Source organism: Enoplosus armatus, chromosome 16 (assembly GCF_043641665.1).
Source record: "Enoplosus armatus isolate fEnoArm2 chromosome 16, fEnoArm2.hap1, whole genome shotgun sequence".
Lineage (NCBI taxonomy): Eukaryota > Metazoa > Chordata > Actinopteri > Centrarchiformes > Enoplosidae > Enoplosus > Enoplosus armatus.
Window position 1 is genome coordinate 10,252,723 of NC_092195.1, and position 23,423 is coordinate 10,276,145.

Below are 23,423 nucleotides of genomic sequence, written 5' to 3' on the forward strand. Positions count from 1 at the left end.
ACATGGCGGCTCGACGGAGGAGCAGGCAAGAGCGCTGCATGACGGGAAGGGATGAGAGAGAGCGTGCGGTTCATTGCGCCAAGCGGGAGGGGAGGGAGGGACATACCGGACCGGTCTCTTTGTTATGTGTGTGTAGTCTTAATTGTATTGTGAGGTGTATTTATACTGGATTTTGACTTCATTCACATTAGTTGTTATTGGCGTTAACATGTAATAGACTGTACAGCTGTTAGTGTAACTGGAACAGAGGACCTCACTAAAATAGGAAAACAAATATCACCACAAATTTATATTTATATTTTTAACATAGGACATTCGTGGTACTTACAGTATCAAAAACTGTAAAACACAATATAATTATCTACTAGTATATGGGGATGTTAAGGGATTCCGTCGGGGGTGGACTGTACACCATGTACCGGGGTCTCTACGGTAACGGGGTGCTTGGCAGCCATGGCAACGTGCAGAGCCACACGGTCAGCCAGTGTGTGGTCGCTGGACGCTTCGTTTCACCTCCGGAATGCAAGTGGACGGTGTGAAAAGGGGAGCGTGTGGCCCAAATAACCAAAATACCCTTTTGGCTTTTTTGGAAATGTTCCAGTGGCGACCCCGAGGCTGCAGACCGGAGAAAAGACGGTCCCAAACCGGTCTGTGGATGACGTAATGCAACTAAATTGTGGCAGCCCTTTAAGAAAATCTATGGTAATCATATGGACATTTTTAGAATAGGCTGCTAAACATAGCTGTGCGGTCCTGTCACACTAAATTAAATAACAGCATTTTTTTCTGCTCCTCAAACACAATTTCTACTCCAACACATTTGCTATGTTTAAAATAATAGGTCACAAATCTGCACTATCCCACTTCCACATATACCATTATTGTTTTTTCAGTATTTTGTTGTGGTTTACTTTTCTTTGCTGGCAGAAAAAGATAATACAATTCATTATAACAAATTAAACTTTTAATTATTACTGAGTCACACTATAAAAATGTTGCTACTTTTTTATAATTATAAACAATAAGTAATAACTTTATGAATGCCACAGTGCTGTTGTCATATTGGATGATCTTTCTATTTTTACAATCAAATCTTCATTGTAGAATATCAACTTAATGTCATTAAAATGAACTAAAATAAAAGGGTCACAGTGAGCTCACTCTTTAGCACTGCAGGCCTAAAATAAATCCCTTAATGAATATCGTAGTGCAACATAATTTTTGTAATGTTGGGCTGTCTTTCTATAAAATGCATCACATTATTTTGGCAAATCAAACCCTCATTGTACAATATCAGCTCACCGGAGTGCATTATTTGTATAATCTTCTAAACTAATCTGGCAAAAATGTAATTCTGTGCCCCATAATCCAGATATTAAAATAATGTAATCAAAGCTAGGAATGAAAGCACTCATTTTATTAAACCTTTAGTCACGCTCAGTGAGACAAATGTGTGTCTACAGACGACAACAGAAGTCAGATTTAATGTAGAAAGTGTATTTTTATTATTTCAAACTTCACCTTAACACCCAATAAGGTCTTCACCTCATACCTGTCTCCCTCCTTCCCTCTTCCTGTCTCCGAATACATCTACAAAAACTACTCAGAGCGTGTCGTGCATGTTCATGACACATTTCCTCTCAAGTCTCCTTTATCGCAGTGAATGTCGTTAGTGAGGAAGACGATGGGGAGCATTAGCTGCAGATTTGTTACAAGAAGGCAGCATGAGGATATCCAAAAAGAGAGAACAAGAGAAACAGGTGTGAAGAAAAACTTTGATGTGTGCCCCTCTCCCCCAAACCCTACCCACCCCCTAATGCAACCCCCCTTTTCTAAATGGAACCAACAAAACAATCATTGGCTGGTTATTTACATGCACAGTCTCCCCACTGCTCCCCCCACCCCACCCCAAAGACACACTAATGCCTGATCCCAAAGCCATCTGCATCCTTAATCAATAGTATTACATGTACAGTAGGCTGAATTTATTTTCCTGAAAACAAAATATCCTGGCAATGGACATTTGACTTTATTTTTTGCAGTAATCCAGAACTTTAAAGGATAAGTCTGGTGATATTCTATATTTTTCTTATTGTCAACTGAAAAGACTAAAACCAACAATGAACTAACCCCACTAACAAGCCTGATAGAGTGAACTCCTCTGTGAAATCCAATGTTGTCCAAAACTTTTAAAAACACATCAATGAGCCCTACTGTTGCCCTGGGTGACATGTTTCTTCATTATGTTGAAGTTAGGCACTGTAGTTTATTTTGAGATGATCTCACATACACCTCCTTGCTGCTGAATAGTCCCCAACAAATGCACTATTTACTGTTGTTTGAGTGACATTTGCTCAAATCTACAGTGCCCAATTACATACTTATTACAATGAAAGTATATATATATATCTATATATATATAGATATATATATATATTTTTTTTTTTAAAGAATTACATCTTCAGGAACAAAAGTATTTAGAGGCGGATGAACGCATTGTTGGTTTTGGTCAATCATAAAATGTATAAAATATTGCCAGCCTGATCCTTTAAGCGGTTCATCCTTTCCGCTCCACCAGCTCTGTTTTACTACCTCAGCAGGCCAGGCCTGTAATGTCAAAAGCTTGAATGTCAACAGTGGTTTTAACGGCATGGGAGGAAGGAAAGATGGCTTTGGGAATGGGAATCATAAGACTGCTCTAGTTTGACATCACCACATTCTAAAACGACAACAGGTACGAGCCGTGCCTCTTTTTATTATGTGACCCCCCCACCACACACACACACGAGCACCCAAAAAAAAATAATTCACAGGGACACCGAGTGGTTAGAGTCCAGGGTGCAACCACAAAGCACCAGCTAGTCCTGTGGAGTTACACAATCACTCATTATGCACATACACACACACACTTGTGGGAGTGTTGAGAGCTGGCAGTTTAGTGAAGTGTGTCTTCTATGATTTGACAGAGGTGTCCCCAGCTCTTGTTCTCTTGTACCTCTCCTCCCCTGCCTCCTCCTCTCTCCTTCGTCTTATCGCACCACCTGGCATGCTGGTTCTTCCCTGAGCTCTGTACATTCTATTCAGGGCTGTATTTCTCTTTCTCAGACACAAGCACACATGCACACACACACACGCACAGACGTCTCTCCCTCTCTGGGTGGGGTAAGTCCTTTCCTCGGGTAAACTGTGACACACAGAGTGAGCGTAACCAAGGCAACCGCCGCTTTCCATCCACAGTGACACCGTCAGGGTTTGGCCTGAAGGGGGCGCTACCAGCAGTTAACCAGCCCTGGGATGCAGAGGGGACGAGATCAGGGGGAATTCATACTGTCAGACATCAATGTTACAGTAGATTGTACTTTAATATAATTGCATGGAAGGGGCACTCCGTCGATTTTACACATCAAGTTTGGTTTAATCGTCACGAGGACAATTACTCAACCTGAGAGTTGTATAATGTCTTCTGTGGCTCTGAAGGGAGCTTTCCAAGGTTTGATAAAATAAGCCTGATGATGTCATTTGGGTTATCTCACCTCAGGCTTGACAATTAAAAGAATCATGCATTACAAACCAGATGTGGGCCTTTAGGAGGCAGAGAGAGTCTAAATAAAGATGCTTTAGTGGGAAATGCTTTTTATCTGCGAGGCCACAAACTTTTTAGAAGTGCAACACTAAGTCGCTGGAGTACCCTTGAAAGACAAATGTTCCAAAATTAGATCAAAAATAAAGACAACAAACTAGAGGAAAATTGGACAATGTTATATTTGTCACTCACGTGTAAAGAGGCTGCAGTTGCAGATGGGAGGACTTCTGAGGAGGCTGGTAGCCATACGAGTCAAAGCCACCAATGAAATCAACTGCAGGAGAGAGAAAGAGAGGGGATGACATCACTCCACTTTCCCTTAAAAGTGTTGTATTTCCAGATCAGATTCTATTTTGACATGAAAATCTATTAGGGCACCAGATGGTATCACAGCGCGTTCAGTATACCTTTATAACACAGAACCTGCAGAGACGCACCCATACATCATCTTTCTTACTGCCTCTATGTCACTGATACATTATTCTAATCTTTCTCAATCGATTCAGAGGAACAAACTTATGTGGTGCCAGCCAAAAATGAAAAGAGTCCCTGACTGTCTATATCAGTGGAGATTCAGACCACAAGTTAGGGATCTGTTCTCTCCAGGAGAAAGATCTAACATTTTAACTTAACATAACCTGCGACGCTGTATTGTTGCAATTCTGTCTTTCTTAATGCCCAAACGCACAAAAAGGTAGGTAAAAGTTAAAAGAAAAAATGAATTAGTTAGACAGATAAATCAACCAGACTGAAATACTGGCCGTTATAATTCAGATATATTGGTATCAGGTGTATATATTGGCCAATAAGTAGAAAGACATTGCAGAACATAAATGTTTAAGATAGGAGTTCATTTACAAACAGTGTTCCCAGTACATAGTTTGCCCACCAGAGAGCACAGCAAGTTTCTTTTTCAACTGTTAAATGTCCCTCTCAGGTCATATATCGATCACAACTCTTTATTAAAACAAATTTAATGGATGCTTGTCCAATATTTGTGTTTATGTTATGGTAAAAAATGTATATCGGCCCATACATCATGACTTAAATCTATAGATATCGCTAATGGCCTCAAGAATCCAGTATTGGTCGGGATCTATTATTAATGTATCAAAATAAATTATATTGCTTGCCATTATTATTTCTTCATCATCCCTTTGTTATGACATGCATATACAGTAATTGTGACATAGCATGCTGTTAAGACATCACAGACACAGCATGACACTTCCTCTACAGGAAATCAAGCGTGTGATGTCATATCCTAACTACAGGACTTCTATTCCTTCGTTGAGTGACAGCGAAACACTCACGAGAGGCACATGAGGAGAGGAACCGTTCAGACACACAGATGGCACACCCAAGCCGACAGACAAGAAACCCGCCAGCAGACAGGCGGACGCTCTGATGGCGGGAATATTCCAGCAGACATCTCTAATACTCCCCACAGACGGAGCACTCAGATCACCAAGAGGGAAACCTCGCTGGCGATATTGCTCAGCATGACTCAGGCAGGAGAAGACAACGAGCTATCAGCACTCACATCCAAAGCTGTGGATCGCTAACACAAAAGCCTCCTTGACAGTTTGACACAAGTAAGCCTAATCGGCCGAACAAGGCGCTGGAAGAGGATCGACAAGCTTTTAGGAGAAGACAAAAGCACTCACAGCTGTCCTCGTCATCCTGGAAGACTTTGCTCACGTAGCAGGCGTACACAAAGCCAAAGAGCTGTGAGAGAAGAGATGGTCAGAAGTTAGGTAGCTGTTGTTGTGAAGACAGAGTGTCTTAAGAGTGTCTGTCCTGTGCTTCATAGAAAATGTTTTAGCGGAAGGTTAAGGGTAAGCAAACTAAAAAGCAAAATGTTTTTTAAAAGTGTTTATAAAATGTCAGTTGTGTCTTTGTGTGTGTGATGAAGCCCTAAAGCCAAGTGACTGTAAAAGAAACAGTGTATGATTATTTATATGATTGTGTGTGTGTTAGATACCTACAGCCAATAAGATCTGAATGGCTGAACTCAACACCTCTATGTACTGGTAGTCAAGGAGACACCCGGAGACAGTGATGACATGGTGGTCATCAGGGGCCGCGTGAGAGTCTAGCACTGGCGTTACCAGGCAACCGGGACCATGCTCCATCCACCACGAGCGATGAAGGGATGTGTTGAACGTCATGAGAAAGTCCCTGTCCTGAACACACACACACACACACACACACACACATATATAAAAGTGGGGCAACAACTAATGATTATTCTCACTGCTGATTCTTCAGACGTGTTTGAGTAACCGATTCTACAAAATGTCAGAAAATTGTGAAAAATATTTCGAAGGGTCCAAAGTGACATCAATTTACAATGATATAGAACAAAGAAAAGCTCCAAATCCTCAGATTTGAGAAGATGGAACCAGAGAATATTTGACATTGTTGCATGATATATGATTTGAACCAAGGGTTCCCAACCTGGGGGTCAGGGGTCACAATGCAAGATGGTTAAATGGATAAAAAAGAAGAAAAAAAACAAACATATTTATATATTCTTCAGGCCTCTAAAAAGTATTCAAATTAAACAATTGGAGAAGGACTAATCACTCTTTGGGAAAACTGGTAACAGCATGTAGACTGTAATGAGAAGTTGCAAACGGACAAAAGTTTAGGAAGACGTTCAACAATTAATTGATTATCAAAATGTAACTCAACTAACCGATTAATCTAACTGAGAGTGAGCAAAAACCCAAGTTGTTAATGGCATCACAACAACACAACAAGAAGTATAAACACACAGAACTTACCTGAGACAGGTTTCCAACCTCCAGGTAGAAACAGATGATGAACGAGTTCCAACCCACCCAAAGGACCAGCCATACTGCATACTGCCAAACAGATACAGAGATGAGTACACACCGGCTCATGATTCATCAATTTAAAGTAAACAGGAGCTGGTAGGGGATAAACTCACAAAGATGAGGTATCTGAAGCGAAACTGCACGGTACCGAACATGCCCAGGATGACGGCCATAATGTGTAGGAAGTTGGCCAGAATTGGAGCCCATTGGTAGCCCAGAAAATCAAACACCTGCCTCTGGAGGGCTGCCACCTAGGGGACAGGGGGGAGGGGTCATATATATACACACACACACACACACACATTAGAGGAAAAGACACATGAACACATACACAGGACATATGCAAATACAACACACACACCAAATATATATACACAAACACACACACACACACACACGCACACAGACAGTGACAGGGACACACATACACAGGTCTGCCGCAGTTGTTTCCATGGTAACTGCCTGGAGCACCAGCCAGTCCAGTGACTGTAAAAGAGGAGCACCCCCCAAAAGCACCCCCAAACTAATGAGAATCTATGGGCCGAATCCTTCTGCCACACAACAAGTCATCCACAAACAATAGCCAGGACAACCAGTGCTGCTGTCCATGCCTGCACCACGCTCACTACAGGAGCAGCTCATACTGTCTCATATTACACACTTATTACATTTTAGTGGGATAGTCTCAAGCTATTTGTAGGCACAAGTAACAGCTAACTTTAACTCCAGAATGGAGACCAGATGGTGAACAGGGCCTCCTTGTCCCTCTTGTGCTTAGCATTCACATGTTTTTTTTTTTTTGCCAGAATGGGGCTATCACCCCTCTCTCTCTCTCTACAGACATACAGACCACCCCGACACCAAAGCGCCCCCCCCCCCCCCCCCCCCCCCCCGTGCCCTGCTCCCTCTGCTTCAAAGACACGCACACACACACCCTCGCCTGTAATGTGGCATGGCACCCCAGCAGCTGCAGCTCAAAGCTTTTTGAGTGTGACTGTACAGAGAGGCTGGAGAGAAATGCCTGATTACAATGTGCGTGTCTGTAGCACGCTGCTCTAATTATATCTTTCTGGTGAGTGAGAGAGGCAGCTTTGGTCGTGCACACACACACACACACACACACTCACCAACTGCAGTGAACATATCACCAGCAGCGTGCATCTTCCGTCGCACTTCCCCATCTTGGAGGGCTCAGGACGCGGCTTAGAGCCGCGGAGGCTCCGGGGGAATGACGGGTCCCCGGTCAGATCCAGACTGCCTGGTCGTCTCAGATCACACCATTCCCGGCTGAATAGACCTTCCCAAGGCCGCCGCCTCCTCCTGTAACGCTGGTCTGGCGCTCCCACTCACAGTGGGTGACCCATCTTGGCCGCTGCTTTTGTCGGTAAATACCAATCACGGGTGGTTTTAAGTAGAGGAGAGAGGAGAGGAGGGGGGGGGGCGTCCACTTCACGCCGGCCTGCTGCGGTCCGACCACCACCGTCAACCGAATCACCACGGCCACACCTTCCGGAGAGGGGACACACAAAGACACAAAGAGAGACGGAAAGCTGTCATAATCTGCCCCGGGCTATGGACAGAAATGAGCATCATATGATACCGAATCACACGGGGGCGGCGGGGAGAAGGGGACCGACCCCGCAGTGTGACTACGGCTAACGTTGGGCTACATGCAATCCGCTACGGACACAAAGCAGCTCGTTGTGACTCACGGTTTTCTAGGAACGGTAGAGTCCTCGTCCCCCCCACCCCCGTCGTCCCGGTCTTCTTCTCCTCTAACTGTATAAAGAAGTCAAGTTAACGAGCGGATCTGCTCACCAGTACCGGGGTCTGGGCTCCTTCTCTCCGTCTCGCAGCGTCTTTTGTCAACAATCGGTGCCGGGGCGGGCGCAGGAGGAGCCGGGGGGGAGAGAGAGAGACGAGGGGGTGGGGGCTCTCAGTCACCGCGACCCCCTCGAGGAGGAGCTGCATGGATTCTGCAGACCCGCGTGCGTGCGCGCGGCCGAGCAGCAGCCCCGCGAGGCGTTCGAAGGGAGCACAAAAGAAACGGGGGCTCGCGGTGGTGGAGGAGGTTCAGACAGCCGAAAATAATCAAGTCTGTAATCGCCTCCCACTTCCACAAACCGAGGAGAGAGCACTGACCCGCGGTCCCGATCGTCTCCTCAGCCTGCGGTTATTCAGAGCGGAAAAAACACAATTAACAGTCTTGTTTAGTCTCAGCTACTTACCATGATCAGTGCGACAGAGTAACAAAGTGAACTTCACACAAGTCAAGTCAGCTATCACTGATGAAGAGGCAGATAATGACCGCTTGGGCGGTTATCAGGAGGCCATATGACAATCAATGAAAAACAGAACCATATGTCATGTTATATCCAGTTTACTGCAATACAGTAATAATGGACTCTGCTGTTCCTGCGCCTTGGACTCATGAACTTTCAACTGTCACCGCACTGTAACTGTGTTTCTAGTCTATTATGTTTTGTCTATTTGTATCTCATTTTATGAAATTTTAACTATTTATTTTAACTATTTTTAAGTTATCTTTTTACACCTCTATTCTGTTTTTAAGTGTATCACTACAGAGCAAAACTCAAAAATATTTAATTGTAATAGATGGAGTGACCCATAATAAAAGCCCTGCTTAGCTATGTAAAACCATGTTCATTGAGCAATTAGACTGGAGAAAGAAAAGGCTGCAGTCACATGCCAGTAACTCTATATAGTGCTAATTAAACTGACCTGATTCATTTATCACCACAGAGTAATCCAGAGGTTGAAAAAGCTTCAGCACTGAAAGAGGCAACACCAAGATGGACACACAATAACACTCCTTTAGTAGTTTTTAAAGAAATTAATGTATAGAAGCACTCTCAGGAAAATATAATAGTTTTAAAAGCAATAGTACTCATTCTTAACAATGGTCCCATCCCTTTCAATGTTAAATCATTTATTCAGTTAATGTCTTTACTGTCCGACAAGAGTAAATTCTTTTAGGAGCAAAAACACAATCAAACAATATGACAAAACAAGATATTTAAAGTATGTAAACTCATATTTTTAAAAATCTTATGGTCAGTTTTCTATATTTGTTTCTTGACTTTCAGTACTTGCTTTATCTTTCTTTGTATTTTCAACTTAATTTCTTGTATGTGTAAACCTACTTATAAATAAACCTTATTCTGATTATTTTTTGTATTAAAAAACTGCAACAAATAAATATATGGATAAGATGAAGGGCTAGGTTGAGTGGGGAACTGAGAGACAGTTTATGGTATATTCAATTAAATGTGTTACCTGCACATTTCCTTCAGAACCCAGAGAGGATGATCCAGATTGGCAAAGATGAGTTCGGCTTTTCTTTTCAGTTGTTGTCTAAAAATGTTAAAAAGGAGGGCTGCTGCTCACCACTCGTTTTAATGCCCACCTTGCCAATTTTGCTCAATTGATTCAAAACATTTAACTCCCGCAGAAAGTACTCCATATAGTGCTGCTTAGTTTGAACTGCAACACTTGCTGTACATCTTGTCTATAAAACCCCCGCTCTCAAAGTAACTACTTAATACCACTGTCAAATACGCGTAGTGGAGTCAGAGCTACATTGTTTTCATTGAAAGTGGATGAATGATATAAAATAACTTCATCAGTGCATGAGACAGATCACACACGTTTGTTGCATGTAAAACTACTATAAACACAGGAAAAAGTGTCATAATGAGGACAAACTGTTTTTACAGAAGTCTGAAGTTTATTAAAAAGAAACAAATCAGAATAAAAAACAAGTCATTGTGGAGGTCGTTGTTACTGAGCATCATAAACTTCAAACACACGTCCTGAGGTTGTTCTATGACAAGCTGAAGCACATGACATTACACAGACTCCTAGCCCACTGTCAAACACCACCCATCCATTTCTAAAGCAGGAGTCTCGCTTGCAGGACACACACATACACTCACACTCATCCAAGTTTACACACACTCACACACACACACACACACATTACTGAATTTCTCCCATGTAGAGCCGTTTATCACTGGCACCAGACAGCACTGTGTAGAGGGACAAAGAGGGGGAGATGATTAAACTCTTATTGTTAAGCCTCAGGTGAACTAACCAGTAATGTCAAATGAAATCTGACAGACAGAAAATAAGAGTGTTGGGTGACGACGACACGCTTATTGAATATGAAAACGATCTTCCCTCCAGATCCCCCGGCTCTCTGCTCATGTTAAAAAACACTAACCTGTTCCTCAAGTCTTCAAATATCTCTATTCCATTCTTCTAATATGTATCACAGCGTGTACTCTGAGACTAAAGCAGTTGTTTGACTCACCTATAGGCTCCTCTGGGTGAAAGGCCACTTCATTGACAGAGCCAGCGTGGCCCGGCAGCTTGTACAGGATTCTGCGGGATGTGGTGTCCCAGATATACACAAACCTAAAAACACAGACAAGAGAAGAGCAAGAATGACTCCTGATGTGAGACAATGAAAAGTGGAGACATATAAGTTTGAAGGATTATCGTATTTTTGTTACAATACATTTTGAGCAGTGTATTTATTTAAAGTTATGCTGTTGTTGGTGGATTAAACTGCATAGAGAACATTACAGCTAGCTTGCAATTCAAGACGGACAGTTGCTTAGAAAGCCTCAGTAATAATGTACTTTTTAAATTATAGTATTATAAGTCAGGACACAAACTAGATGGATTTATTGCATGTTTATGTCTTATCTTGAAGTAAGTTAAACAGGAGCACAACCTCTTAAAATGCATATATATTTAAGTCAACAAATTATCAAATTATAGCTACAATGAATTTGGCTCGTACAGGTAGGTAATGGTAGGTAGCTGCAGGATCATCAGCTGGGGACCTCCGTTCGTAGATAACTTCCTTTAGGAAGTGCTCCAACATGTACACAACATGTACACAGTATATAAGAGTATCTATATGTGTATATAGGGATACTTCATATGTTGGTATGTGTATGCAGGTATATGTTTAAGAGTATGTAAGTTTTATAACTCAGTTATATTGTATACACTCTTTCGATACTCACTTAATGTACTTTTGTACCTTTGTTTATACCCTGGTGTTATGTTTTTTTCTAAAGTCAAGGACTGCATCTCTTCTCTCAATAAAAGTTAAAAGATGAAAATATTTTATAATCACAGTAACAACACTTATTTCCCCTGATCTAGATCTAGAGAACCTTTAGCTGATGTGTGGGAAAGAGCATGTACGTGCGTGTGTGTGTTTCGTTGCCTCTCACCTGTCAGCTGAGCCCGCAGCGATCTTACTGCCGTCAGTAGACCAGGAGCACCTCAGCAAATTCTGAAAGACGGGAACAGATGTTAGAACACCTCTACACGTGAGCTACTGTTACAGTAACAAGATGAACTTGTCTTTATTAGAAAGGACAGAGAGAGGCAGGAGAGGATGAAAGGCGATGTCATGCACACCGTGGTCAACAACAGGCGTAAACACCACCAGCAGGACTGCTGTTAGTCACTTACACTCAAAGTTACAGACTGTGTGAGTTCATGGGATGAAAGCACCAAGTGCTGTTTGTTAAGTGTCAGAAAGTGACACGTTTTGATGCCTTTTGAGGAAAAGAGAACCTCTGAAACTTAAGTCTCAGAATATGTTTATGACTCAGTGGGTCCCAGATTCAGCTAGGTGGCAAAATAATAATTAGTTAATACTTAGTTCCTTTCAGTATTTTCCCAAATATTTACAACCCCTCACCCTGGGTGCTATCAACAGTGAGGGTAGTATCAGTGCTGTATGTTCAAGCACACCACATATCCCATAGACTACAGAGAGAGTTATTTCTGTTACCTTTTCAAAGTTGTGAACGTTGCCCTGGAAAATCTTCACACATCTCTCCTTGGGTGCAAATGGTCGAACATCCCAAATACGCACTACACAGAGACACAGACAGAAGCCAAATAAAGGATTCAGTGTTATGACCTGAGAAAAGGCATTTCTTATACTGTAAATATACATACAAACATCCTACCTGTGTTGTCCATGGAGTTTGAGAGAAGGTATGATCCCTCAGAGCTCAGACTGAGTCCAGTTACTGAGTCACCGTGGCCGTGCATGTTGTAGATCAGCTTGTTCTGCCTCAGGTCCCACACCTGCACAACACAAAAAACAGCTTTGACAGGGTTTGTCCAAAACGGCATACAGTATATAGGCCTATATGTTAAGAGGCTTGCTCTGTCGTCGTCAGATCTGTAGCAATATCCATAGGCCAAAAGCTAGTTGTCGTGATTGCTGTCATGATCTTCTTAAAGCACATGAACACATCACAACATGACACGTCAACTACAAAATCACAAAAGGAGCCTGCAGCAGGGTTTGTAGAAGAAGTGGGTAACAGAATGGGGCACAAAACACCAGTGTAATTCTTGAACATTATAAAATGAAATAATATAACATTATAAAATATATGCAGGGAATTAACCGTTTTATGGGATTAGCAGCACCTGAGGGGGGCAGTTTCACAGCAGACCGACAACGAGCTAAATACTGTTTAAGCACCTCATTTCACCCAAAATGAAAAACGCAATGTGTTTCACCAACTACATACACTGCATCCTAAATGAGCAATCCTTTGTTCTTGCCGCTATCACAGCATTTAATATCTGCAGTAATTCTTGTACTCTGTAACAAAAGCTACCAGTACTGTTGCACAGTTCTAATTGGTCTTTAATATTATTGTGCTTTTTTTAAAAATGACTTCCATGGTCATGACTGTTGTACTTTGTTTGTATGTGTGTCAGTGGATTTGTTATTTAGTGAGGATGAAGTTAAATTTTACATTTGTGGTGTCAAGCTAGCAGCTACATCCAGAGATAAAAAACATACTTTCTGACTCCTCAGCTCAGCCGAGCTCACTAGTTGGGTGCACGTGCTCCTGATATATTCCCATCTAAACCACAGATATTTAAGACTACCCATGAATGAAATGTAAGAGCTTTGTAATTTCTGGCACCACGCTAACTTGGACATCTGTGGGTCTCTCTGCTGCCAAGAGAATGAATAAAAAGAGCACTGCCAAAAAGCTTTAGAGTCAAATTTGGAGTTCCTGCTCAATTCTATCAATCAATTTCCACGACTTCTCCACAGCAGTTCCCCAGGCGCTTTCAAAGATTGTAGCAAAGAAATTACTATTGTCTATTTATTGTTGGAGAGAACATTACAAAATTATCGTGATATTGTTTTTTTGATCTGATCATGATATTTGTGTGATTAAGCTTGAATGAATGAATTCGAGGACATTTATGTTTTCAGTGTAATTTCCAGGTTTTCTGTGTATGCTGGAGCCTGGTACCTTGATGTCATTGTCGATGCCTCCTGACAGGATCTGATCGCTGGTGTCATTGAACGTCGCGGCCAGCACCTGGTAGGTGTTCTGGAAAGTGTGGATCGCCCCCTTCTTACGGATGTCCCACAGCTATCACAGTGACAAACACAGAGAAAGATGAACAGGAGCCTGATCAGACCAACAACTGAACTGGAGTATTTGAGATGAAATACAGTCTGTTATTGAGACCAGTGAGTGTGTTGGGGTTAAATCTAACTATTGAACCCAATGACCTAGGATAAAAATTCAACTTAAATATCATCCAATATCATTTATAAAAACTAACTGGCAGCTGGAAGTCTCACCTTGACTGTCCCGTCATCACTGCCGGTGCAGACAAGCTGGGGCCCTCTGCGAGCCGGGTAGCAGGTGTTAACAAAGGAGGTGTGTCCCTTCAGGCGCTTGATCCTCTCGCCTGTTTCACTGTCCCACACGCCTACAGTCTTGTCTGTGCTCGCCGAAAACAGCATGCTGAAATACACAGCAAGAAAACACAGTTGGTCAAACCTTTCGAGACACACATGAATTAAGAAGCATGAGTTTCACACGTCTCTTGCCAATTATCTCAGCCAGCTAGTAAACTTCAACAAATGGGAAATGTGTGTTGCTCTCCATCGATTACAGAAACAGTCACGTTACAGTAGTTTGGTTTAGACTAATATGAGAGATGGGTAGCAGATAATGTTACAGATTTTATGAAACTACAGCTGCCAAAAGCTAATATTTGTACCTAATACACCTAAACTGCCCTATGTTTTATTCTGTCATTCAAAAGGTCCCTAGAATCATGTTACTAATAATTTAATTGACTGTTTGTCCATCAGAGTAACACTCCAACGTTTTACTTACCTGCCATCTGTGTTGTAGTGCAGCTCCATCACTGCTCCACTGTGGCCCTTCAGAGTGGCATAATTATCACAATCTCCATACACATTCCACATCACTGCAGCAAAGAAACACAGTGCACAACAAGTTATTCAAAGGAACTGGGAGTATGAATAAGTTTAAACAAGGATGTGGGAACTGCAGGATTGTCTTCTGTTGCACTAGTTTAATTGTTAATATCTTACATATGAGCCTGTCAAATCCGGAGGAGGCCAGCGTGGCTCCATTGGGGTGAAACTTGCAGCAGTAGACCTCACCCTCGTGGCCAGACATCAGCATAATGGGAGCCTGCAGGCTGGAGCTGCGTGGGGGGCCCTATGGGAGACACATCAAATGTCAAATACAGTGGCTGTCTGGCTCTGAGGTTAGGGATGAGTGAACTGTTAAATAGATATATTCTGTAGAGCATTATAGCCTAACAGCCCAATATTAGTATATCTATGGTATATGGGTATCAGTATGTGTCAATCAATAAGTAAGAAATAGCAGTACAGATATCTTTGAGGTTATTTAGAAACAGTGTCGTCTTTACATGGTTTGTCCAGGAAAGAGTTATGTTAGAAAACGAATATCGGCCATTCATCATAGGATTTTTTTAGCCGTTAAATATTGGCCACAAAGATCCAGAATCAGCTGGGCTATGTTGTGCATCATTAGTGTTTCATAATATTTATTCAGCTGATGTTTATCACAGTGAACTGCAAGATAATAAGAGGTCAGCATGGCTGATCATTTTAAGGAAGCATTTTCAAGAATTGCAGAAATCCAACATTGATCTTAATGTGAAGTGTCATGCAAAAGCCACAGCCTCCAAACTGATCAGTTTCAACAAAGCTGAGCATTATAACCTATTGCAAGACAGTTGTATTAGGCTGCATTAGTTTTAGCTAAGTGTACCTAATAAACTGGCAACTGAGTGTATACTATAATAATAAGAGGACCTTCTTTCAACATATTTAGTGTGTCAAATAATACATTTAAGATTAAGATTAAGTTGATGGTCATCACAGTGGACTGGAAGCTGCATTTTCGAGATTTGTAGAAATCATTGAGGCAGAAATATGACTTGGTAAATAATGTATCCCACCACGTCATGACATTAAAGTCTGAATACCAATGCATTGCTCAGTCCTAGCTGAGCATGACTGCACGTAAATTAAACACAGTATTTCCGGCATTTAAGTTAACGCAATGTTATTTAGTCTTCCTGCGTATTCGTTTAGCTGGCAACCGAGTCAAGCACCCAAACTCAATTTCTAGTCCAGTTAGTTCGCTTAAGTACATGTTGGGTAAATGTGCAGTTGTTAATTGTGGTGTAAATGTTTTGGTCGCCTCTAACAAATAGCTATGAGTACTTTTCTAGTCACAAGTGTATACAGTATATAGTAACGTAACTCCCCGTACCATGGCCACGAGTTGCTGAGACTGAGCCGCTGCCACCAGTTCCGTCCTGGGGCGCTTCACGGCGGTAGGAACCACCGCCATGTCCGCCACTCTCTTCTTAGGTTCAATCATCCTGGGTAGTCAACAAAAAACAGCGAAAATGTTGAAGTTTATGCTCTAATTTACAATAATGAATGGACGTCTTTCATGGGGGGACGTCGACCGACACAGCACCAACGAAGAACAAAGGAGTACTTCCGTTGGCTATGAGGCGTGTGATTGGTCGAAGCCTGCACCGACTGCGATGATTGGCTACATGGCTTGTTGTTAAACTCATTTGCACCGGATATAAAACTGAAGCAGCTTTGCTAAAACGAAAGGTGATAATATTTTATTTTTATATCCTTTTCTCCAGAATTAGCGCTAAATTGTGCATTGTCTATCACTGTGTAGATTTATATTTATACTTCACGCACGGGCCAATTATCCCGTTTTTGTGTTTTTATCGGGTTAACCAGGTTAGCTAGGTCGAAGACAAGGCTTTAATGTAGCTAGCTAACGTTAGCCTCACAGCTGCTATTTATACTAAGCTACTCTGTTGCAGCAGATGTAGAGTTAAGTTAGCCTAAGTTTTTATTCTATCCAAGGCTAATGTTTTGTATTCTCTGAATTTCACATAAATCAAGTCACAGGAACCAGCTATATTTTATCTCCACGTGAGAGGACTCAGCAGCATCTGAGCAAGGAAAATACTGCGGAGGAGTTAATTGTGCTAACCGCTAAGAATGTAATATTATTTTAACTAAACTTAAATTATTCTTCATGTTTTGAGGTTCCTCATCCCAAGGCCTCCCTTTTTTTTTTAAACAAATGCACATACTAGCATAACAAAAACAAACAACATAGAAAACATATACGTAAAATTACAAAAACTAAAAAAATCAGCATTTAGACATTGTGGTGGGGTATTTTACAAAATTAGATAGATCATATTAAAAAAGCAAAACAAAAACTATCAATAGTACTAAAATATATGTTTAAATCAAAATGATAAATATGAATCACAAACTTTTAACTAGTATGTATTTTCTTTTGTTTATGAAGACTTTAAAACTAAGTACAGTGTCCGTATTACACTGCTTGAATTACAAACCATATTTAATGCCATTCCTCCTGGTATGATTTAGCTTCTAAGAGGTTATAGTGGAACTGCCTTTTTTTCCTCCCAAAAGTGCAGTTAAATTGAAAGGAATGGACTGGAATAGAGTCTTCTCTATACCAAATAGATATTGTAATATAAACAAGGTTAAAGAAGTTTCTTTTAAACCTGTTTATACAATGTGTCCTGTTAGACTTAAAGTATACACTGATCTTATGTGTGTTTTCTGTGCCCCCAAACACTTGGATTCATCTACAGGATTTCCTACAACCTTAAATGTCAATCTCGCAAAAGGGACATTCTCTTCTATTTATATGCTACAAATTATGAATTATGTTTCATTATCAAACTTCTAGATCCACTCATTGATACCTGTGGTCCACCTCCACTGTGACAATGTCAGACAGTGATGGCCGAGCACCAGAGCCGGCTGGACTGGATGGTCTGCCGCCATTGTTCAGCATTGCAAAGGGAGAGGTGGTCTCTCTGCAGACCTATGGAGCTTTTGTCAGACTGCCAGGATACAAAAAGGAAGGTTGGTAAAAAGTGAAGCTCATTCATCTGTGTTGACTTTTATTGCAAGATTGCACTGCTCGGATGGAAAACAGACACAGATGCAAATTGTTGATTACAATAATATGAAGAAATAGTGCAGTAAAATAAGGCAACAAAACACAAAATACACAATAGTAAGTAGCAGAGGAAAATAATATAGAGCTTGCAATGGGTGAAAACAGTTAAACCTACAGTAACATGGACACGTATAAGAAAACATATGAAATAGAGAGACATTCAGTGGCAGAAAGATGCTAAGTCAACACCTGCATCCACTGCCAGATAACACTGTGTCAGAGATGGGACTTTGGCCAGAACCAGAGTGAGTGCAGAGGATGCAGAAACCAAGAGGCAGCCCTCATTCCCAAAGTGCATAGTGTGTGTGTCAGTCTATGACAGTGCTGTCTCAGCCAGACTTAGGAGAAGAGACCGCAAGGCACCAAAGCTACATGATGCTATTAGAGCAGAATTTCAACATTTCCACAGAATTCCTTCTCTGATAGCAAGAAGAGGTTGGATGATTATCAGCTTTTTTGGTTTAAGGGGCAGTAAGACATCCTGCAATTTGAAGGCATGACACAGCATATAACAGATGATGTGGAGGAGTGAATATTACAGTGCAAGCCCATGCTTTTAATATGCTGACGTATTTTTTACGTGTTAGCACAATCACTGTTAAGATTCATTTTGAACCCAGTTTGATATTTTTTCCAGTCACTATGACTTTCCAGTAAAAGAAATCCAAGATAATGTGCATGTAGAGAAAGGAAGTGAAGGAGGAGTTTGGAGTAAGGCAGGGATGTTAAGTGGAACAGATTGATGAAGTGGGATGTCTTATATCTATATTTACACCAAGGTTACTTTTTTGATGATGATTTGTTGCGGCACAATCGTCCTTGACCTGCATGTCAAACTGAACACCAGTTGCTCATTTTCACCACTGGATGGCGAACTCAGCAAGGTTTACTGGGATAAATTCAGTACCCAAACCATGGTGTTCAAATCCTGAGAAAATGATTTAAACAAAAAGTCTTTTAGGTTGAAATAGTTTTTTTAAATTTTGAATTAGACCTGGTTTAAATTGAGAGTCTGTGAAGGGAGTTTGTTTAGTTAATGTAACTATTTCTAGTTAATATTGTGACAACAGTATTGTGTATGTCTTACATATCTCTAATGGTCAGAATCTTTAATTGTCAAGAAAACAAAGACATAGTTGTGTGTGTAAATCCTTATGCTCAGCATTTTATGTATTTTTTAGACTGATATCTGTACTTTTCCTGACACATACAGGCCTTGTACATGTGAGTGAGATGTCAGCCTCACGTGTTGAGAATGCCTCAGAGATTGTCGATGTTGGGGAACAGGTGTGGATTAAAGTGATTGGGAGAGAGGTAACAACACACACACACACACACACACACACACACACAACCTATGCCGCGTCAGTGAAGTGAGCTGGATGACTGCAGCTCTTTCCCCTGTCTCTCAGATACGGGATGACAAGGTGAAGTTGTCCTTCTCAATGAAAGCTGTCAATCAGGGAACAGGGCGGGATTTGGACCCAAACAATGTTATGGCAGAGTAAGTGCTCACAGTTTTAATTTGTCATATGTGTATGTGTCCCTGCATGGGTCATGTCCATCATGTGTGTTATTCTCGTCTGTGTGTGTTTGTAGGCAGGATGCGAGGCGACGTAAGCAGCATAGAGATCACACAGGCAATAGGATCACACTGGAGGCTGTACTCAACACAACATGCTCAAAGTGTGGCTGCAAGGGTACGACAACAGTCATTTCTTAAAAGAACAAAACTCGGAGACTTAATTCGTTTCCTACAACTTTCTCCTAGGAATTTGCTTGAAATCACTTTTTGTTCAGCAGTTTTAATATATCGTTACTCTTTTCAGGTCACTTTACAAAGGATTGTTTCTCTGCTCCGGGCTTGCAGTACGCTCTTTTGCCTGAGGAGGACGATGAAGAGCCACAGCAGCAGACCTCCACAGTTGCGCCACAGCAAGACTCAGACAAAAAGAAGAAGAAAAAGAAGGTGAATATATGTGTTGATGTCCCACTTGGCTCACACTTCCTTTTTTCCCCCAACCTTTCTGTGTGACTGTGAGACATCTGATGCAACAACGTCTCTCTGTATGACAGTTCATGTCTGTGGTTGCTTACACTGAGAGATACAAGGCAGCTTTATGTGAGCTGTCAAAAGTGTTGTTGGAAAGAATACAGTGGTTGTGTGCTGATAAAATGAAAAATAATTGCTTAATGATAGACGTTTTGAGGTATTGAAACTGCTGTCTGCTTTATTCATATTTCTGCTTTGCCATTGTTCAAGTTCCTTTTTATTGCCACACAGAACAATTTCTCTTTATGTATGTTTATCCTCCAGGAGAAGAAAATGAAGAAAAAGAGGAAGAGGGAGAGGAAGGAGTCAGAGAGCGACAGCAGCAGCAGCAGCAGCAGCAGCGAATGCAAATCCAAGAGGAGGCGCCGCGACCACACTCCTGACAGAGAGGACAAAAAGAAGAAGAAACACAAGAAACATAGATCACACAAACGCAGCTGATTCTTTTCTTTCTTTTCTGCCTGAGTCACACAGACACACTGCAGCTATCAGACAGACACAAAAGAGGAAGTGGATAGCAACAGGCGCAGTGACAGAATTACAGCTGTGTATCTTTTAATAATCTCTCCCAACATCCGCTTATTATAGAAACCTTCATCCATTTAAGTTAAGGAAAGTTTTGCGTTCTGTCTCTGTCAATGGAAGCACATTGAGACCCACCAAGTTTAAAAAATCAAAATGGAAAAAAGTACTGCAAACAAAAATCAGGTGATAAGACCCACTTGTCCTAAAGTAACCTCTGGCTCACCCACAGAGGGAGGAGTTTACACATCATATGTAACCAGATAGGCTTAAGCAATATGGCAGCAAGTGGCTGTCCCTGTGGAAATCCAGATATTGTTTACAGCTATCTGGTTTCTTTTGCTCTGGCAAATCCATTAAGCAGACATGAAGACAGTAAAGCTGACTTTTTTTTGGGGGGGGGGGGGGTCTGACAGGAGGTCTGACATGAAAATCCTTTAAATAATCCGCACAGAGAAAGCCACACACACACACACACACACACACACACACACACACACACACACAGGAAGTAGTACAGACACAAACAGGATGTGTAACACAGCAAAACTAAGCGTGGCAGGAACCTCAGGCTATGATGATATCCTGAGGTTGTCCGCTGCTTATTGTGGGTTTGTGTGTACATGCATGTGTGTTTGTATATCTTGCCTCCAGGGGACTGCTCACAGTACACACAACCCTCTTCCTGCATGTCAACTGTTAGCTCCATTAAAGGTGTTTTTATGTGAAAAGGTGAAAAAAATGCTTGATGTCTTTGTTCTTGGACCTTGGACTCATAATGTTGCTGTTAAAGTCCTCAGGGGACCAAAACACACTCATACACAAACATCACAAGTTCTCAGGCAGGGTCTGGTCCACCCAGGGGTCATTCAGTTAATGTTTTCAAGTAAGGTAATGTGTCTCAGGCCAGAAGGATTTACATAACATGCATTTTAGGTTGGGTCATGTCCTATGAAAGTTCCACAAAGTGGACAAAGTAGCTTTTTTTTTTTTTTTAAAGATGTCAATGTAACACAAGATAAGGAGACATGTGGGGATCAGCATCTTGTTTCTTTTGAGCCGTTTTGACCTAGTGTCCAAGTTTCTGGAGAAATAGATCGTTCCCAGCTGTAGTGATTTGACACGACTCCAGCCCACTCCCCTGGCAGAGACTCCAGTTCAATGGTGGGTCTCAAGACTCCTCTTCATTTTCTTATGTTCTCCTTTCTCTTGTTTGCACCGATGTTTGACAGATGTTCAAGAAGAATTTAATATGGCCAGTTAAAATGATTCAGAGTGTGCACAACCTGAATTGTGAGTTTGTGTTACATTATTGCACATAATTTGACTGCAATGGCTACAATAAGTCAACATAAAAAGGTAAAAAGTAGAATCTGCATACTTGTTCAACTAGTATTTATTACAATGTGTGATTTGACTTTGGTGGGATCTGCAGGGTTTTTTCCCTGTACAGAATGTCCTTGAACTATCTAACATTTCTGCCGCCATAAGGGAATAACCAATTTATCTTGTGAATCTTTGTACATTATGTTGGAAAGATTTGGGGAAAAAACAGAAGCTCCTTAAAGAATTACAGAACAGAATTGGAAACCTGTTTTATGAAATCAAGACATGAATTTTAGTGTTTTAAATTGACAAAATCATGTATGTGTGGTTGGTGAATAGAATACTATATTACTACACAGGTTGTCTTTGGATTTGTACTTTAAACAAATTCTCACCTGATTCTTTTAATTTGCTTGATGCAGTTTGATAAAATTGCTAATGCTAACATGCTCATATTTAGCAGGTATGTTAACCATCTTAGTTTGTCATGTTAGGATGCTGATGTTTTCTTTTTTGCACAAAACAAAATGTACAGCTGAGGGCACAACCAATGAATGGATCAAACATTACACTATTTAGGCACAGATGTGCTTTAGGCTAAATGCTAACATTAGCATATATATAGCACATGTTATCCTGATGATGGCGCCAAATGAGATGTCAAGGGATCCCCATTGCAATTCATCCTGTGGGGAACATGAATGTGTATATCAAAGTTTGTGGCAATCCATAGTTGTGGAAGACTTCACTCAAAAACAAATATAGTTCAAATCCAAATCTAATAGTTGTTGAGAAACTCCAGTCTGGGCCAAAGTGATCCACCACTTTGGCCTACATCACCATCCACAAAGCCGTGCCACTAGATTGCTATAAATCTAAGCTAAAGATCCATGTTCTAGTTTTTCCAAAGCTTTCCACTGCACAGTCCAGCAAACTCCATCTGCTGATGAAGTCTGTGAGATGTGTTTGAAAGCTAGAGTTAACATTTTTTTATATGATTATTATCTTTTCAAACTAAAAATCAAACTACTTTCCAAGTTCAGGTATGAACTTTCAAACTCAAAAAAAAGTTTGCTTGTAGCATGTGTTTGTTTGTCTCTTTTCTTCTTTTTTTCCCAGTAGGTTTGGTCTTTCTTGGAGTGGCAGAAGCTGGACATTGCTACCATTTCTTTCTCCTAAACATATGTGTGATGTAGTTATAAATATGATACAAGGAGGCTTTCTCTATTTTTGCATTGTGTATGGTTCATCCTCTCTTGTGACCATTACAGTTCAGGGTAACTTTAGTAGGGTGGTGGCAGAAGGTGTCCTGGATCGTCCTTCGCCCTTTCACCCCTTCACCCTGCCTCCAGTTGGCAATCTGTCGGTAACACATGACACCAATCTACGGTGGGAGGGAATGATCCGAATTTAGAAAGCACACATCCCTGATGTGCAAATACAGTACCCGTACACCTAGTACAAGCTTTAACAAAACTTTCCCCCCACCTAGCCAGGGCAAAGGCAAGATACACAGTTATATGTACACACACAGCACAGGAGCAGGAGCTGTTGAGCTATAATTAACCTTTCTGTGAGTGCCTGTCAAACCGGCTGTGATGGAAACAGCGGCCACATTCTTTGGATCTGCTGTTTTCTTTGATACACAACTAACCATGGCTCAC

At 41.3% G+C, this 23,423-nt stretch overlaps 3 protein-coding genes across 5 annotated transcripts; 1 reads left to right on the forward strand and 2 right to left on the reverse strand.

The window, feature by feature from the left end:
• Nucleotides 1-1,937: 1,937 nt before the first annotated feature.
• On the reverse strand, nt 1,938-8,329 carry nkain1 (sodium/potassium transporting ATPase interacting 1). Of its 2 annotated transcripts, none has more exons than XM_070921587.1 (8): nt 8,245-8,329; nt 7,554-7,932; nt 6,540-6,677; nt 6,373-6,453; nt 5,572-5,769; nt 5,251-5,311; nt 3,776-3,857; nt 1,938-3,289 (listed from the first exon to the last, which is right to left on the reverse strand). In XM_070921587.1, exons 2-8 carry the CDS (start codon nt 7,605-7,607, stop codon nt 3,280-3,282), a joined length of 624 nt encoding a protein of 207 aa, XP_070777688.1. In that variant the 5' UTR covers nt 7,608-7,932; nt 8,245-8,329; the 3' UTR covers nt 1,938-3,279. The 2 variants fall into 2 exon arrangements, with proteins under 2 accessions (XP_070777688.1, XP_070777689.1); XM_070921588.1 differs by lacking the exon at nt 8,245-8,329 and adding an exon at nt 8,139-8,200.
• Nucleotides 8,330-10,166: 1,837 nt separating this feature from the next.
• snrnp40 (small nuclear ribonucleoprotein 40 (U5)) lies at nt 10,167-16,289 on the reverse strand. Its single transcript, XM_070921953.1, has 10 exons — nt 16,089-16,289; nt 14,870-14,999; nt 14,649-14,742; nt 14,105-14,270; nt 13,767-13,889; nt 12,447-12,567; nt 12,266-12,348; nt 11,697-11,758; nt 10,760-10,863; nt 10,167-10,475 (listed from the first exon to the last, which is right to left on the reverse strand). Exons 1-10 carry the CDS (start codon nt 16,197-16,199, stop codon nt 10,426-10,428), a joined length of 1,044 nt encoding a protein of 347 aa, XP_070778054.1. The 5' UTR covers nt 16,200-16,289; the 3' UTR covers nt 10,167-10,425.
• A 125-nt stretch (nt 16,290-16,414) lies between these two features.
• On the forward strand, nt 16,415-20,938 carry zcchc17 (zinc finger, CCHC domain containing 17). Of its 2 annotated transcripts, none has more exons than XM_070921612.1 (7): nt 16,415-16,447; nt 17,583-17,761; nt 19,072-19,172; nt 19,271-19,362; nt 19,458-19,558; nt 19,688-19,827; nt 20,176-20,938. In XM_070921612.1, the coding sequence occupies exons 2-7, from the start codon at nt 17,623-17,625 to the stop codon at nt 20,350-20,352; spliced, it is 750 nt and encodes a 249-aa protein (XP_070777713.1). In that variant the 5' UTR covers nt 16,415-16,447; nt 17,583-17,622; the 3' UTR covers nt 20,353-20,938. The 2 variants fall into 2 exon arrangements, with proteins under 2 accessions (XP_070777713.1, XP_070777714.1); XM_070921613.1 differs by having other exon boundaries at nt 20,179-20,938.
• Nucleotides 20,939-23,423: the final 2,485 nt, after the last annotated feature.